Genomic DNA, 13,436 nt, shown 5'->3' with positions numbered 1-13,436 from the left:
AATGTATCTAGATGAATAAGAGCACAACTACTTAACAAAAATTACCTTGAGGAGTGGCTTTTAATATGATCTTTTAGATACTTAAACTGTAGGTGTATGACTAATTATTTTGATTATAGTCTGCTTTTCTTACTTTGATGAGCAAGGTTTATTTCCTTCATATGCAGCCTAAACTCTGCTGTATGTAAGCCAATCCAGTTTATGTGATCTAATGCAATTGCATGATAGTAAAACCCAATATTGTCCTTTCTTCATTGCATGCAATTTCATTATTTTGGCTTTGATTTGCATGTTCTTTGGATTGTACTCCATAACTGTTAAAGTCAGTTTTATTTTGATATGCTCTTTGCCACTGGCACCAAAAAACAGTTTGTGCTAAGCTTAGTTCAGGCTCCAAATAATGGCTTGAGCTTCCAAAAATTTGGGCAAACTGTAGTTTAGAATTTTTTGCTTGCTTTCATTTTCTTTCCATTCAGGAGTGCAGTTGCTTTTGAGCAATAGCTACAGCTTTTGATTGCCAATTGAGATGTTTTGTTGAACAACCATTAGCACAAATTTTGATTTGCAAATCCATTTCAAATTTGGTTTCTAATTCTACTTTGTGGAAGTAGACTATCTGAAACAATGCTTTTAGAGTTCAGACATCAAACTAAAGCATGGTTAAGCTTCCTTAACTGTATTTTGGCGTGATGTCTGATGCCATAATGGTTTGGATGCACACTCCTATCTATGTAGTTCAAGCAATCCCCGTTCCTGCTACAGTCATAGGTGTGGACATGCATATACCTGAATCACTACTAAGTTTTAGGATAATAGTTGTGGTGCCAAAGAAGAATTAATTCCATCTTTAATACTCCATTAAAAAACTTCCTAGGAAGTCACTAAATATATTTCTGATGTGTCTTCCTTATTTATATCCAGAATGTCATCAACATAATTCAGTACATAAATGTAATTGACATCTTGCTTACTTTAAGCAAACATTATTGCTCATTGTTTCCCTACTTTGTGGCAGTCTGCAGCCTACCTCTGGTGTGTTTTCTACAGTAACCAAAATATTGTGATGCAATGCAGTTTGATTGATATTGTGTTCCTTATAAAATCATACTCTTTATCTTACCACAAGGAACAGTTGCTTAGTAATTCCTTTTATGCACTATGTCCAATGAAGTATAATACCAGGATTTAGTGGGCACAATTTTCTATTATTTTTCAGTACTGCCATCTACTTTAAATATTTCAATGTAGTGTTCATCTGTTAGGAGACAGACTGCTCCTGTCTTTCCTTAGATGTAGTTTTGGAACATTTATAAATGTTACCCCAGTTTTATGTGCCATAGAAATGTTATGGGGGAATCCCAAATACTGCATCACTACTTCCACATGCCCAGTGCAGTTTGGGACATGAATCCACTTAATATATAAACATTGAGGCTTTAGTCCTGGCAAGCAGATTCAGCAGTTACCATGGCCAGCAACAAGGAAACCAAAGTTTTTCTCCTTTTCCATCCAATATCCTAAAAAATATATAAACCAAAAACCCCAGACATATTCAATGTGATTTAATTCCCATTCCTAGAGACTTTTATATACTGCTTGGACAATAAATCACTGTTGATTTTTAGACTGTTATTATGTTCAAATTCCAAACATTTTAGATTGTTAACATAAATTAACAACAGAAGTCACTATGTATTTTTGCTTGTCAAGCAGGCTGAATTTCTATGGCAAGGGACCTAGAGGAAACTCTGGTCTTAATGTCAGCCTAAAAAGATAAAGAGAAGAGAGCTTACTGCACTGTATCAAGTTAAAAAACAACAATGATAAGAACTTTTATTTCATGTTAACAATCTTTTAATTCTATTCTCAAGTTTGCCAAGTTTAAGGCCGCTGTTGGATGTTTATTACTTGCCACTTACCAATATGCGAATAGCCAGAACATTTTGCTTCACCAACAACGGGCAGGCATTGTACCTTGTCTCACCTACAGAAATTCAGAGAATCACCTACAGTCAAGAAACATGTGAAAATCTACAGGTAAAGTCTGAAATACTGCATTCCTTTTTAGTGATGATAGAGAAGACAAACTATTTTATTCATCTAGAAGACAAACTATTTCATTTTGTGACTGTGATCATAGCGTATCTAGACATACAGATTGAATAGGTACAGAATAGGTTTATCTGGATAGCATAGAAAGCAGATATCTGGAAAAGCTATATTTACTTTAAAATGTATTTGTATAGCAGGAAAGCAGATATAGTGGCCTACAAAGAGGAGGCTCACACTGAGGTACTTCTTTGGCATAAATAAGTCCACAGCTTTATTAACCTCCAGCAGGAGCTTTGGTGCAGTATGGGAAGGATCCACTCTCTTATGGTCAGCAGACTGCAAACAAACCAGTATTCAAGTGGTGACCCAGACCTGCCAAGAGCACACAGTCTCGTATGGAGCCTGGCTCCCCCAGACAGCTGGATTCCCCCAAGGGCATTCAATGGGAGAACCCCACAGGCGTGAGCCTCTTATTCGGTTCCCCCTACCACCTGGAAATGCGAACCTGCTTCCTCCCCCCCCAGCAGGAGTTGTGCTGCAGCAGCTGGAAGCCCCCATGATGGCAAGTCTGGTGCGCAGACAGACTGGCCCCCAAAGGATCTGCCCCATGCACTAAAACAGTCCAGGAGGGGAAAAGAGGCTGGATGCCTTGTGCACAATCCCTATAAGGGTACTCAGGCTGCAGCCTCCCTGCCCCCCCCCGCCCAATAAGGATCATGCTGCTGCATTGGTTGCCCAGTGCCCCTGGGCAGCCCCAGCATGTCCTGCACTCCTTCCTACAGCACCCCATCTTCTCCTGCAGAATGACGTGCCTCCGTTGCTGCAATCTGATAGCCTTTTTAATGTTGTGGCTGCGTTTGCATAGCAGGAGGGCAGATACAGAGGCCTACAAAGAGGACGCTCACACCGAGGTACTTTTTTTGGTATAAATAAGCATCAGCACAGCGTATTCTGTGGCCCTGGGTGCCTCCTCTGCTGCAATCTGGCAGCCTTTGTTAATGTCACAGCTGCGTTTGCCTAAAATTATAGATAATCACAAACTATATTCAGTTTGGTGGAAACAAAAAGTTTATAAGCTCCTGATTTGGCTTCTGAGAGGAAAGTAGAATCAGGATAAACCTGTGAGCAATGCACTTTTTAGTTTTTACAGAAAATTCTTTCCCATTTTGACCAGCATCATCAATTATAATAATCAGTGAGAAGAAGTGAACAAGTTGACACTCTACCTTGTATTAAGCTTCAGAGTACTGGCAACCATTTGTCCAGGTGGCTGGTTGTATTGTCCAAGTATTGGTTCTGCAGTTAACAGCTCATGTTCAAGTTCATTCAGTTTCTGCAGTTCACCAGTGCTGAATTGTGTGGACAGTGAATTATTAGATCTTAAATACATGTGAGAATTTCTCAAAAACTCTTTTATCTTTTGATGTGAAATCCAAATATAATTTTGGGGGATGGCTGAAAATGATTTTTTCCCATTTGTCTAAAGGAAATGTTAGGTGAACTCTTCACACCAGTAGAAACACCAGAGGCACCAAATAGGGGATTTTTCAAAGGCTTGTTTGGTGGTGGAGCACAGTCACTTGACAGAGAAGAACTTTGTAAGTTGTAGCATTTAAAAATAAGTATAGTTTCATGTGAAAAAGTGAGATAATATAATTCAAATCGTAAAACTGAGCATGCAAAAGAATAAATACCAAAATTGTATGTGATTATGGGGATCATTTTTGAAAAAGCAACCACATTGGGGGTGGATTGGGGACAGGAATTAAGGGTTAGTCCTTTCCTACCCTCTCAAATAATTTCTCTAATCTATTAACTTCTTTAAGTCACATGTGGGGAAAATGTTTATATGTTGTAAACTTGTCATTTTTCCTTCTTAAGCTTAAAGCAGCAGGGGTAGTCACTTCTTATCATGAAAAAAGATTTAACCCCCAGACATGTACTATGTCTTGCTTAGAAACACATGCCTGGAAGAGCCATTTATTAACTCCATATGTTTGTATGGCTTGGGCTCATCATGCACAGACATCTTACTACAGATTTTCAGAGCAGTAAACCTGTAATCCAAATTCTGTGCCTGCCTTATGCACCATTCTTTTTCCTCCAATGTATTTATTCTGCAGCTACAATTTTAAAATCACAATTTTCTCAATTGGGGTTGAATGTCCCTTGTGATGCTGGGAGTTGTCCAAAATTTTTTAAACAAATTATGCAATTGTCCTATCGCAACTGCACTCTTCTTCAAAATGAATCAGTCCACAGTGATTCCCAAGCAGAAGGTCCATGTGACTCAACTGCCATTTTATTAGATTTCCAGAGACTGTCCAAATGCGCCCCCCCCAATTTTGTTCACTAGAGCAACAAAGGGGGGGGGGGAAACCCAGAGCTTTAGGCTTCCCATTCCCCCCTCTCTTTAAATCTCATGTAACGTTAATTCAATATTGACACACACAGCTTTATGTTGATTAGGCAGCACTATTTTTTTTTTTTTTGCACTGGGGATGCTACCATTGATTGCCCTTTCAAGTCAATACCAGCAGGAAACAAAATCTTTTAAACTTTCCCTCACCATTTTAATTTTTTTTATTCAGCAGTCCAAAATTAGTGATAGTTTCATAATGCTGAATTCATGCCACTTGTCAAAAAATCTTTAAAATTAAAACAACAAGGTAATAGAGCTTGTACACCATTGTAAGGCGGAGGATGACAGAAGGTGCAGAGTGGGCGGAATTACCCTTGATATGTACAGGAAGTGACCTCGAGGGGTTGCAAAATTGTGGGGTGGACAAAAGAAATCTGTACGCTTTTTAATTACCTCCTGCTTGAAAGTGAAACTAGGGGGAAATTGGCACAAAAGCACTCTCAAAAAACCTAAGGTAACAGTGCACAGAAAGCAAACTGAGTACTAAAGAAAGGGGACGTAGGTATAGAATGATAAAGAAAAGCTGATGGACATGCATGGTAAAAGCAAGGGAAAGATTCATGCATAATAGGAGTTGGTCTAGAAGCTACTGCAGCACTTTCTCTGTGATTACTGGTAATTAATTAGAGTTACGCATTATTGGATCAAATATTTTTTATAGTATTCATGACCATTTCTAGCAAAATCCACATACTTGCACTTACCATTATACATATTTCCTGAGTACCAGCTGGCTCTAGTCCATTGGATTTACTTAATTTAGGTTCACCTAGCTTTGCATAGGATTAGACTGCTAAACCATAGTTCAATTATATACTAAGCATACTTTAAATCGTACATTGAAAGCCCAGAAATATGATCCCTTAAGTAATTCAAAAACATGGGTTGGATCCAGTGATCCAACACCAGAAGGCACTGGTATTTGCAGATATTCCACATATTATCCCTTCCTCCAAGCAGTGCTTTCTAGTGCCATGAAAATTTATTCTGAGGATTGCAGGACTCATATTGACTAATAGCCATGTGGGAGACTGCAGTGCGGATGGGGAAGGAGGCAAAATTGCCCTGCCTTGCCTTTTCAGTCAGCACAGCTCCAAGATTTAACCTCCTCTCCTCTACAATTTCTGAATGGCTGTTATTCTGTTGGGATCTTACAAACCCAATGATAATTTTTTCCAGGGTCAGAAAGAACTGCTTGGGAAAGGTGGGATCTGTGGATTGTTTATTATTTACCATATTTGCCGGCGTTTAAGACGACTGGGCGTATAAGACGACCCCCCCAACATTTCCAAAATATTCAAAATATGCACTATGGGCAACTATGTCTATCCCAACTGAAGTGCACCCGGCGTATAAGACGACCCCCCCCTACTTGGAGGCATGTTTTTCAGGGGGGGGGGGAAGTAGTCTTATACGCCAGCAAATACTGTACTTATTTCATTTATACCTAGTTTCCCCCAGTGACCAAAGTGGCTTATGTTGTTGTCTTCTCTATTTTATCCTCACAACAGTGCTGTGACATAAATTAGCATGAGAGGGTGTGAATATTCACATCAGAAGGGGTATTCAAACTTGGGCTGGATTAATTCCACATTAAATCTGGAAAATACATTCATTTCAGTCAATTTTATAAAGTATCCAGACAGTATTATTGTGTCATTTCATCATGTTCTGTTTTTTCCCCATCATTTTTTCAGGCTGATTTTTAAAAATAGCAATTGCCGTGCCACCAGTCTGTAAGAGGACTAACAATGTGTTATTGAGGTTTCCCTGCGCTGTTGTTCCTTAAATCTTCATCTTTCTCTCTATTTCAGTTTCTTAGTTTAATTAATTGTCTCTTTGGAGTGTTGTGGTATCCTGCATAAACCCTTAATTGATCCTTGTCAGGGGCATTATTAATTTTCTTAATTGCATCATTACAGAATTACAATCATAAAAAATTACTAAACAATATGATTTACTCAGAGAGAAATTTAGTAATTAAAGCATCTTTGCCTCTCCCCCAAGGGAATGTTGTACAAGTGATCAGGAACCAAATAATTAAGCACAGTGAAGCAGAAGTGGCTATGGAATGAAAATGAGTAACAGTCTCTAAAGAACTACTATGACCAGTAGGACTTTTGCTAATGGGATTTCCCCCCAAGTATAACCAAAAGTAGGATCTTCTGTGTGAGGATCAATGTTGCCAGATTTTTAAGAGGAACATCGTACTTTCTGGAAGCACCATCTCAGTTCTACTTGTAGCTGCTTGTGTGAAAGCAATATTCAGTAGCACAAAAGATCACAGTATGGAAGCAAATGAAAGAGAGCTGCACCAATACAGAATCAATGATGAGAAGAAAAACCAGGAGTCCTTCAGGAAACAAACCTGTCACCCAAAGATCCCTGGAGGACTCACATGCAACTTCGTTAGGGGATCTGTAAGGCTGTATTGTTCATGTGACTATATACCTAGTGATGATGGCTATCTGTTCTAGAGTCTTGTCCTTCTGGGAACACAGAGATGGTTGTGTTACAGATCCTCTGACAGATTTGCACGTGAAACATATAGGGATCTTTGAGGGAAAATAATATTTATTTTCCTGCTGCGCCATTGTTTTTCCTTCTTTCCCTTAATTCTGCATAGAATGGAAACATTTTTTTTCTTTTAGAAAAAAAATCATTTGGCTACAATTGGTATACTTTGCCCCATCACAATGCATGCATCTTTCCCCCCATTCTATAGCCTCTATGGCCAAATACATTTAGCAACAATAACCTCTGTGTCCATTTTTTATAAGCCTTTAGATTAGGACATCAAATTCAAATTTAAAAACCTTTCATGGAATATAAAGATAACGTCTACATAGAAATAATTAATTAGTAATTAACAACGATTACATAGTCTAAGATAAAACAAATAAATGAAGTAAAATAAGTAATAACCAATTATATTTCAACTTCTAACCCTCTGAAACCAAAGGAAAGTTGGGTCAGCCATCTTTTTGTGGCCATGCTTACATACATTTTTCTATCATATGATGGATATTTTTTCTAATTCATTATAAATTCTACAAGAAATGCAGGTCAAGCTTATTGGTCACTACTTATTGGTCACTACTTCTTTTGGCTCGATGTCTCTGTTGAGGATGTATTTGTCAGGGATAACTCATAGATGGTATGAGGTCATTGGCCCCAACTTGGGGGAAGAGCTCCATCTTGCAGGCCCTGCGCATCTGTGTCAACTCCAACAGGGCCCGGATCTCCTCTGGGAGTTCATTTCACCAGACTGAGAGGTCGAACCTACCAAGAGAGTATGTTATTGTTGTTATATTGATACTGATACTGTTCCATGTAAATGTTCCAAAATGTTTTCTGTAAACCGTCCAGAGCCGTAGGGAAGGGCGGTATAAACATCTAAATAAATAAATAATAAATAAGTGTAATAAATGTTACCTGAGTTTCAAACACTCTTGATTAAGCACATGTATTTGATAAGAATTCATCAATTAGTTTTATCACTAAAATGTGTTCTATTTTCCAAGTTACTAGTTAACAGTTTTTAATCGTTATATTTGGGGGTTATTTTCCTGTCTCACGACCAGTTGGAGAATCGGCTGCTGGAAAGGCATCAAGGAGCCTTGCTCAGCACATTCCAGGACCTGGTGGCATCGAAGGGGTCAAAGGAGCAGCCTCTGGAATTGTTTGTGAATTAGCACGAGCAAGGCTAGCATTAGATGAAAGAGGACAGAAGTTGGGAGAACTTGAGGAACGAACAGCAGCTATGTTAGCCAGTGCTGATTCTTTCTCCAAGCATGCTCATGAGGTAAGTCATTCTAGGGTATCTTCCTGTGTCTTTACTATAGAGAAATTTAGCTGTAAGGTTCCCTCCCTTTCGTTTTCTCACATAAACTTGTATCTGGTAGCATGGGAATTGATTCTGTGGGGAACTATTCCACGTGAGGGGAGTGAGTTGCATGGAGGGCTGGCTTTCTGATGCAGGCTTGTGGAGTGCTGGTCATATGTGAAAGATATTAACTGGATTTTATATTGTTGTGGGAAGAGGGCAAGAAAGCTTATTAAGTATTGGCTTATATTCATGTGTTTGTGTGCCTGTAATCTCACACATTTAACTCTTCATTACTTTTGTAATGACATTATTTCTATAATGGGTTACATACCTATTCTTTAAGATGGGCAGCCATGTTGTTTGAAGCGGCAGAATAAAGTTTGAGTTCAGTGACACCTTTAAGACCAACAAAGTTTTATTCAAGGTATAAGTTTCTGTGTGATGAAGTATGCATGTACACAAAAGCTTATCCTTATCCATGGTTCCTCTATATATTTGTGAAACAGCCTGGGGAGTGGGACATATCCGGCTGTCTAAGTTGGTGCTGACAGCGACACAGAGGCCCATTATGCACGGCCGCCAAAACGGCGATTTCGGGTCACATGGAAAACGTGGAGGGGGAAGACGCGAAGCAAAGCACTTATGCATGGGACGCAACGGTGGCAAAACCCAGAGTGACCGATTATGCATGCAGCGACCCTGGCGTCGCTTCTGGTTGCGCCCCGGTCACCCGGAAGCTGCGCTTTCTTCCGCGTTTCACTAACGCAGCTTTTTTGGCGGCATGCACCGAATCTGCGGCCGGTTGCAGCCGGCTTCGTGCGTTATCGGTGATTTTAGTCGCCGCCATTCCACCCCGAATGCGCGCTATCCCCCCCGTGCAAAATGGGCAAGAGAGAGCCGCCCCTGCTGCAACAGAGGGAGAGAGAGACAGAGAGAGCTACCCCAAACTGCACATCAGCCCTCCTTCTCTCCTAAGAACAAGCCCTAATTACCTGCTATGCCTCCTGCTGCGAGGCACACCAAGACATGTGGGGAGAGGGAGAGAGAGAAACACACCCACATAGAGAGATCTTCACCTCCCGGTGTCCCCTGGGTCCTAGCGCCCATTGCATTCCTGCTTGCAATGGGCTTTCTTGCTAGTACCTTGAATAAAATTTCATTGGTCTTAAAGATGCCACTGAACTCAAACTTTATTCTTACCTATTCTTTAATATGTTTGCTCTTTCACAGAATTAAACTGTTCTGTATACACAGTCATATGCATGACTGAGTTGTATTTCTTATGTTTTGTTTATAGATGATGCTGAAATGCAAAGATAAGAAATGGTACCAGTTCTGACAACGCATTTCCAAATGCATCTATATAACTTTACCTTGAAGAAAAAATCTCCTTTCCATTCACTTCTGCAGGACCAGCAGAATTGGAAGGGTGTCAGCCAATGGATACTGTTGTTTCCTAGCACAAATTATATACTGTTTTACCTCAGTCACACAGCTTTAACTGAGGATCATTATATTTAAAACTGACACCTGCACAGTCACACAATGTGGGAGTTCATCTTACCTGTGGGCTGACTGGGAGCCTGGGAACTGAGCTGGTAACAAAGAAAAAGTGGTGGACAAAAGGGAAAATTGGTATCACAGGATGAGCAGGGGCAATGCAGGATCTGTCCTGTGTTAATATTCATATGCCAAAAGTTTTTGTGCTATTGTTGTTGCTGCCAGTGTTTCACCCTCCCATGGGAGGTTGCAATAAATCAGGGGTCCAAGAGCTAGAATAAAGTTATTCATTTTACGGGACTATCAGTAGCTGATCTAACCTACCCTCCTTAGAGCACGACATTATAGTTGTTCCTGGAAATGACTTATTTCTCTACCACCTCTCTGATCTGACAAGCTGGAAGTGTGTGAGCTCCCTCCTGAATCTTTACATAGATAACATGCACATAGTCTTTTCTTGGACCCCTGATCTAGTATTCTTGTCTTTGCATCATCATACTATGTCAAGTGCAAAACAAGACGATAAGTTACTTTTACGTTGTTTAAAAAAAGGTGAATTATATGATTGAACTGCACATCATGCTGGAAATTTGTGTTTATGGCTGTGTAGTGTGAAAAGTAAAAACATTTATTACAATGAGAAAAAAAACTATTTGTCATCTTTCAGCCAGTTATTTTTATTTCCCTGCCAATACTGTCGGGTCAGTTTCCTAAAATATTTTAATTGGTTATCAGTTTAGTTCATGTTGTGCATTTTCTTTTGTGTGCTTAACAGAATGTATTTGTACAATCAATTAAAATCAGTCATTTATAGCTAGTTTATGAGCCCAGCCAGAACTGAAGCGCCATATGAAATGGTTTAGAGTTCCAGCATTATTGAACAATGAATTTCTTATAAATTCCTTAAGATTAGAAATCCCTAAAGAAATTTGTCCAAACTAATCCAGTTCAAAGAATTTTCACTAAGTCAAAACTCTCAGTGAAAAAATGGCCACCAGAATTCTTTGCACACTTAACCTGGAAGTAATTTCTCTTGATCAGAACGGGACTTTTCTTCCATGTAAGTGTCTGTAAGTTCACTACATGAACCTCAAAATGAAGCTAGTAGGAATGACTTTTTCCCCTAAAACATAACAAAAAATGGAACCAGTGTTGGTATCACTTCAGGAATTTGTAGATTGCTACTTAGATTCTTGTGAGAAAATGGATTTATGATGTGCCAAATTTAAGCAGTATATTTTAGCTAATAAAGGTCATAATGTCATAAGAGCAAATGGATTTATTTTTTAAAAATTAGGAAAATGCATAATAAAGATCCTTATTGATATATATTAAGCTGGAAATAGTGACTAACTTGCTATCATTCACAAACAGCCTTAATTAGTGTAAGGTTTATTAGTGAGCAAGAATCAGTGTACTTTCAGAGGTTTGAGGGAATTTTTTTCTTCAACCTTGACTGTGCTGTGCACACATTGAGTGAGCACAGCCTGCAGGTTGGTACAAATATGTTGGTGTTCATTGGTGTGGCAAATCAAGATCTTAATGCTCCTCCAAACAATTTGATTTGAGCATAACTCTATGTGTTTGTGTGTGTGTGCATAGTTCAATAAAGGCTGAAAAAGTTAATTGGTCATGCATAGTGCAGTCTTTTAAATTAATTTTCTTTATATATAAATGTGTTTAGGGTCAGTTTTAAAACCCTTTGAACCTTAGTAAGGCTCTACAATAGCTTGGGTACAAGCAAAAGTTGCTTCTAGGGATGGTACTACATGCAGCTGCAGAAATATTTGAATATGCTTGTCAGGGTTGTTAGATCTTGTTATGGATACTCCATATCCAAACTCCTGTGTAGTAGATATTTTCCATGGGATCCAGTTGACTACATGGGAAGCAGACTCAGATATTTCTGCAAACATATGAAGCCCCTGCCTACAGAAATAATTTTGGACAGTAGTCAAAATACTGCAGCAACAAATGAATTAGGTTTAAGGCAGCTTGCTAAGGGGCTACAATTATTAACTGCTTTTCTTCTTTCTGATGCTTGAAATTATCTAGGTTTTTTATGTAGAATTATCTGAGTTGCATTTAGGTATATGTGAATATATTGAATGAGACACATAGGCCAAATAGTGAAAAAATAACTGATGCAACATTAAAATGCCAATAGTAATACAAGGATTTTCATCATGGTGACACAAATGATCTTCCCAGGAAACTTCTATGTGCATTAGCAGATTTGGTTTCATTGCTAATTTAAATCCAAGGCATATAATCCAGTCAGAGTTAAGGCCCATTGAACTAGCTCAAGTTCAGTAAGTCCTTTTTGCTGAGTTTTCCTTCAGAAAAAAAATTTTAGTGGAAGGGACTCATTGCATCCAAGCCACAAATTTCAATGTAAGACATTAAAGTATGTGCTTAATCCTCTCACTGACATCCAATGGGTTTCATTGGGCTGACCGTTGCCCAACATTTATTAAATTTGCATTTGTAGTTAGAAGCACATTGTGGTAGTATTTTTAAAAACAGGGTGAGGGGGGATCTCCCTTTCCCCAATGAGTTAAAAAATTCAGAAGAGAGTTGCCCTCTATAGAAATGTCCAGAAAGTACTGGCAGCAGTGTTTCTTCCTGTGGGAAATTCTGGCAATGGTGTGTTCCTTGTGAAAGATGAAATATCATTTTGAAATTAAGAGTTGTGAGACTAAGTTGCTTAGCCCTGCAAATATCTGAAACTATGGCTTATGATGAAAAACAAGAGAATGAGGCTCATACCAACGCAAAAGTGTTGGGGCACATCTATGACAGTTTCCCAAATGAGTGTATGTTTTCACATTTCATAAATAAATGAACTTATTTGCCTATGAAAATATTTCTTTAATAGTTCTTGAAAATAGTTCTTTAGTCAATTCATATATCATCTGACCAATTTTACCAGCTCTTCAACAGTGTCAATTCCAGAGAATCAGGGCAGAGCTGTACTAGTAGAGACTACAAAATTTCTAGAGATCTTATATGTTTAATATTATGGGGAAATTACCAGTATTCTTTTCATTTTAATTTGATTGTTCAGATCTGTTCAGGGATAAGGCTGTGTACAGATAATAGCTTTTAGAGGGCTGTAGAATGTGTTTAATCCCCTGATACATGTTCGTTTTTTTTAAAGCCAACCATAGTACCTATAGGTTTTTCTTACTGTTGTGCTGAATTTTCTCAGGGTTCAATTTGTGGTGAGAAATACAGTAATTCAGGGAGAGGTAAATTTCCCCAAAGCCCCTTCTAAATCTTATTTGTTTTCATCCCTGGTCACCTGCTAATTTAGCTCTTTTCTGTTGGCCTTTTCTGTTCTGTGAATTGTGATGGTATCTTGAATTCAATCAAGTTTGGCTAAATTATGGCAAAGGGAAAGGAAGCTATTCAGTGTGAGGATATTTGTTTACCCTTTTGTTACATATACTTTCATTTTCTAGGAAGGCAATTATCAGGATTGTGAACAGTCTGCTGGGAAAATTCTAACACTTGGAAAGAGTGTTGTTGTTTCAGGGGACAACACTTTTACCTGCTTTTGGGTGCCACTATCAACCCCCCCCCCTCAAAAAAAGAGATAAAAATATAATGGGATGATCTTTGCAAACTAAG

At 38.7% G+C, this 13,436-nt stretch overlaps 1 protein-coding gene across 4 annotated transcripts in view; it reads left to right on the top strand.

The window, feature by feature from the left end:
* STXBP5 (syntaxin binding protein 5) overlaps positions 1-11,434 on the top strand; it is a 168,395-nt gene extending 156,961 nt beyond the window's left edge. For all 4 annotated transcript variants that reach the window (XM_077350455.1, XM_077350448.1, XM_077350439.1 and 1 more), the window contains 4 exons: positions 1,872-2,037; positions 3,539-3,650; positions 8,059-8,279; positions 9,601-11,434. In XM_077350455.1, the coding sequence (XP_077206570.1) occupies positions 1,872-2,037; positions 3,539-3,650; positions 8,059-8,279; positions 9,601-9,642 (541 nt within the window). In that variant the 3' untranslated portion in view covers positions 9,643-11,434. The remainder of the gene's footprint in view (positions 1-1,871; positions 2,038-3,538; positions 3,651-8,058; positions 8,280-9,600) is intronic.
* The last annotated feature ends 2,002 nt before the right edge of the window (positions 11,435-13,436 follow it).

Source organism: Paroedura picta, chromosome 1, assembly GCF_049243985.1.
Source record: "Paroedura picta isolate Pp20150507F chromosome 1, Ppicta_v3.0, whole genome shotgun sequence".
NCBI classification, from domain to species: Eukaryota; Metazoa; Chordata; class Lepidosauria; order Squamata; family Gekkonidae; genus Paroedura; species Paroedura picta.
The sequence above is the reverse complement of the archived record's forward strand: the minus strand, read 5'-3'. Positions and strand labels throughout refer to the sequence as shown.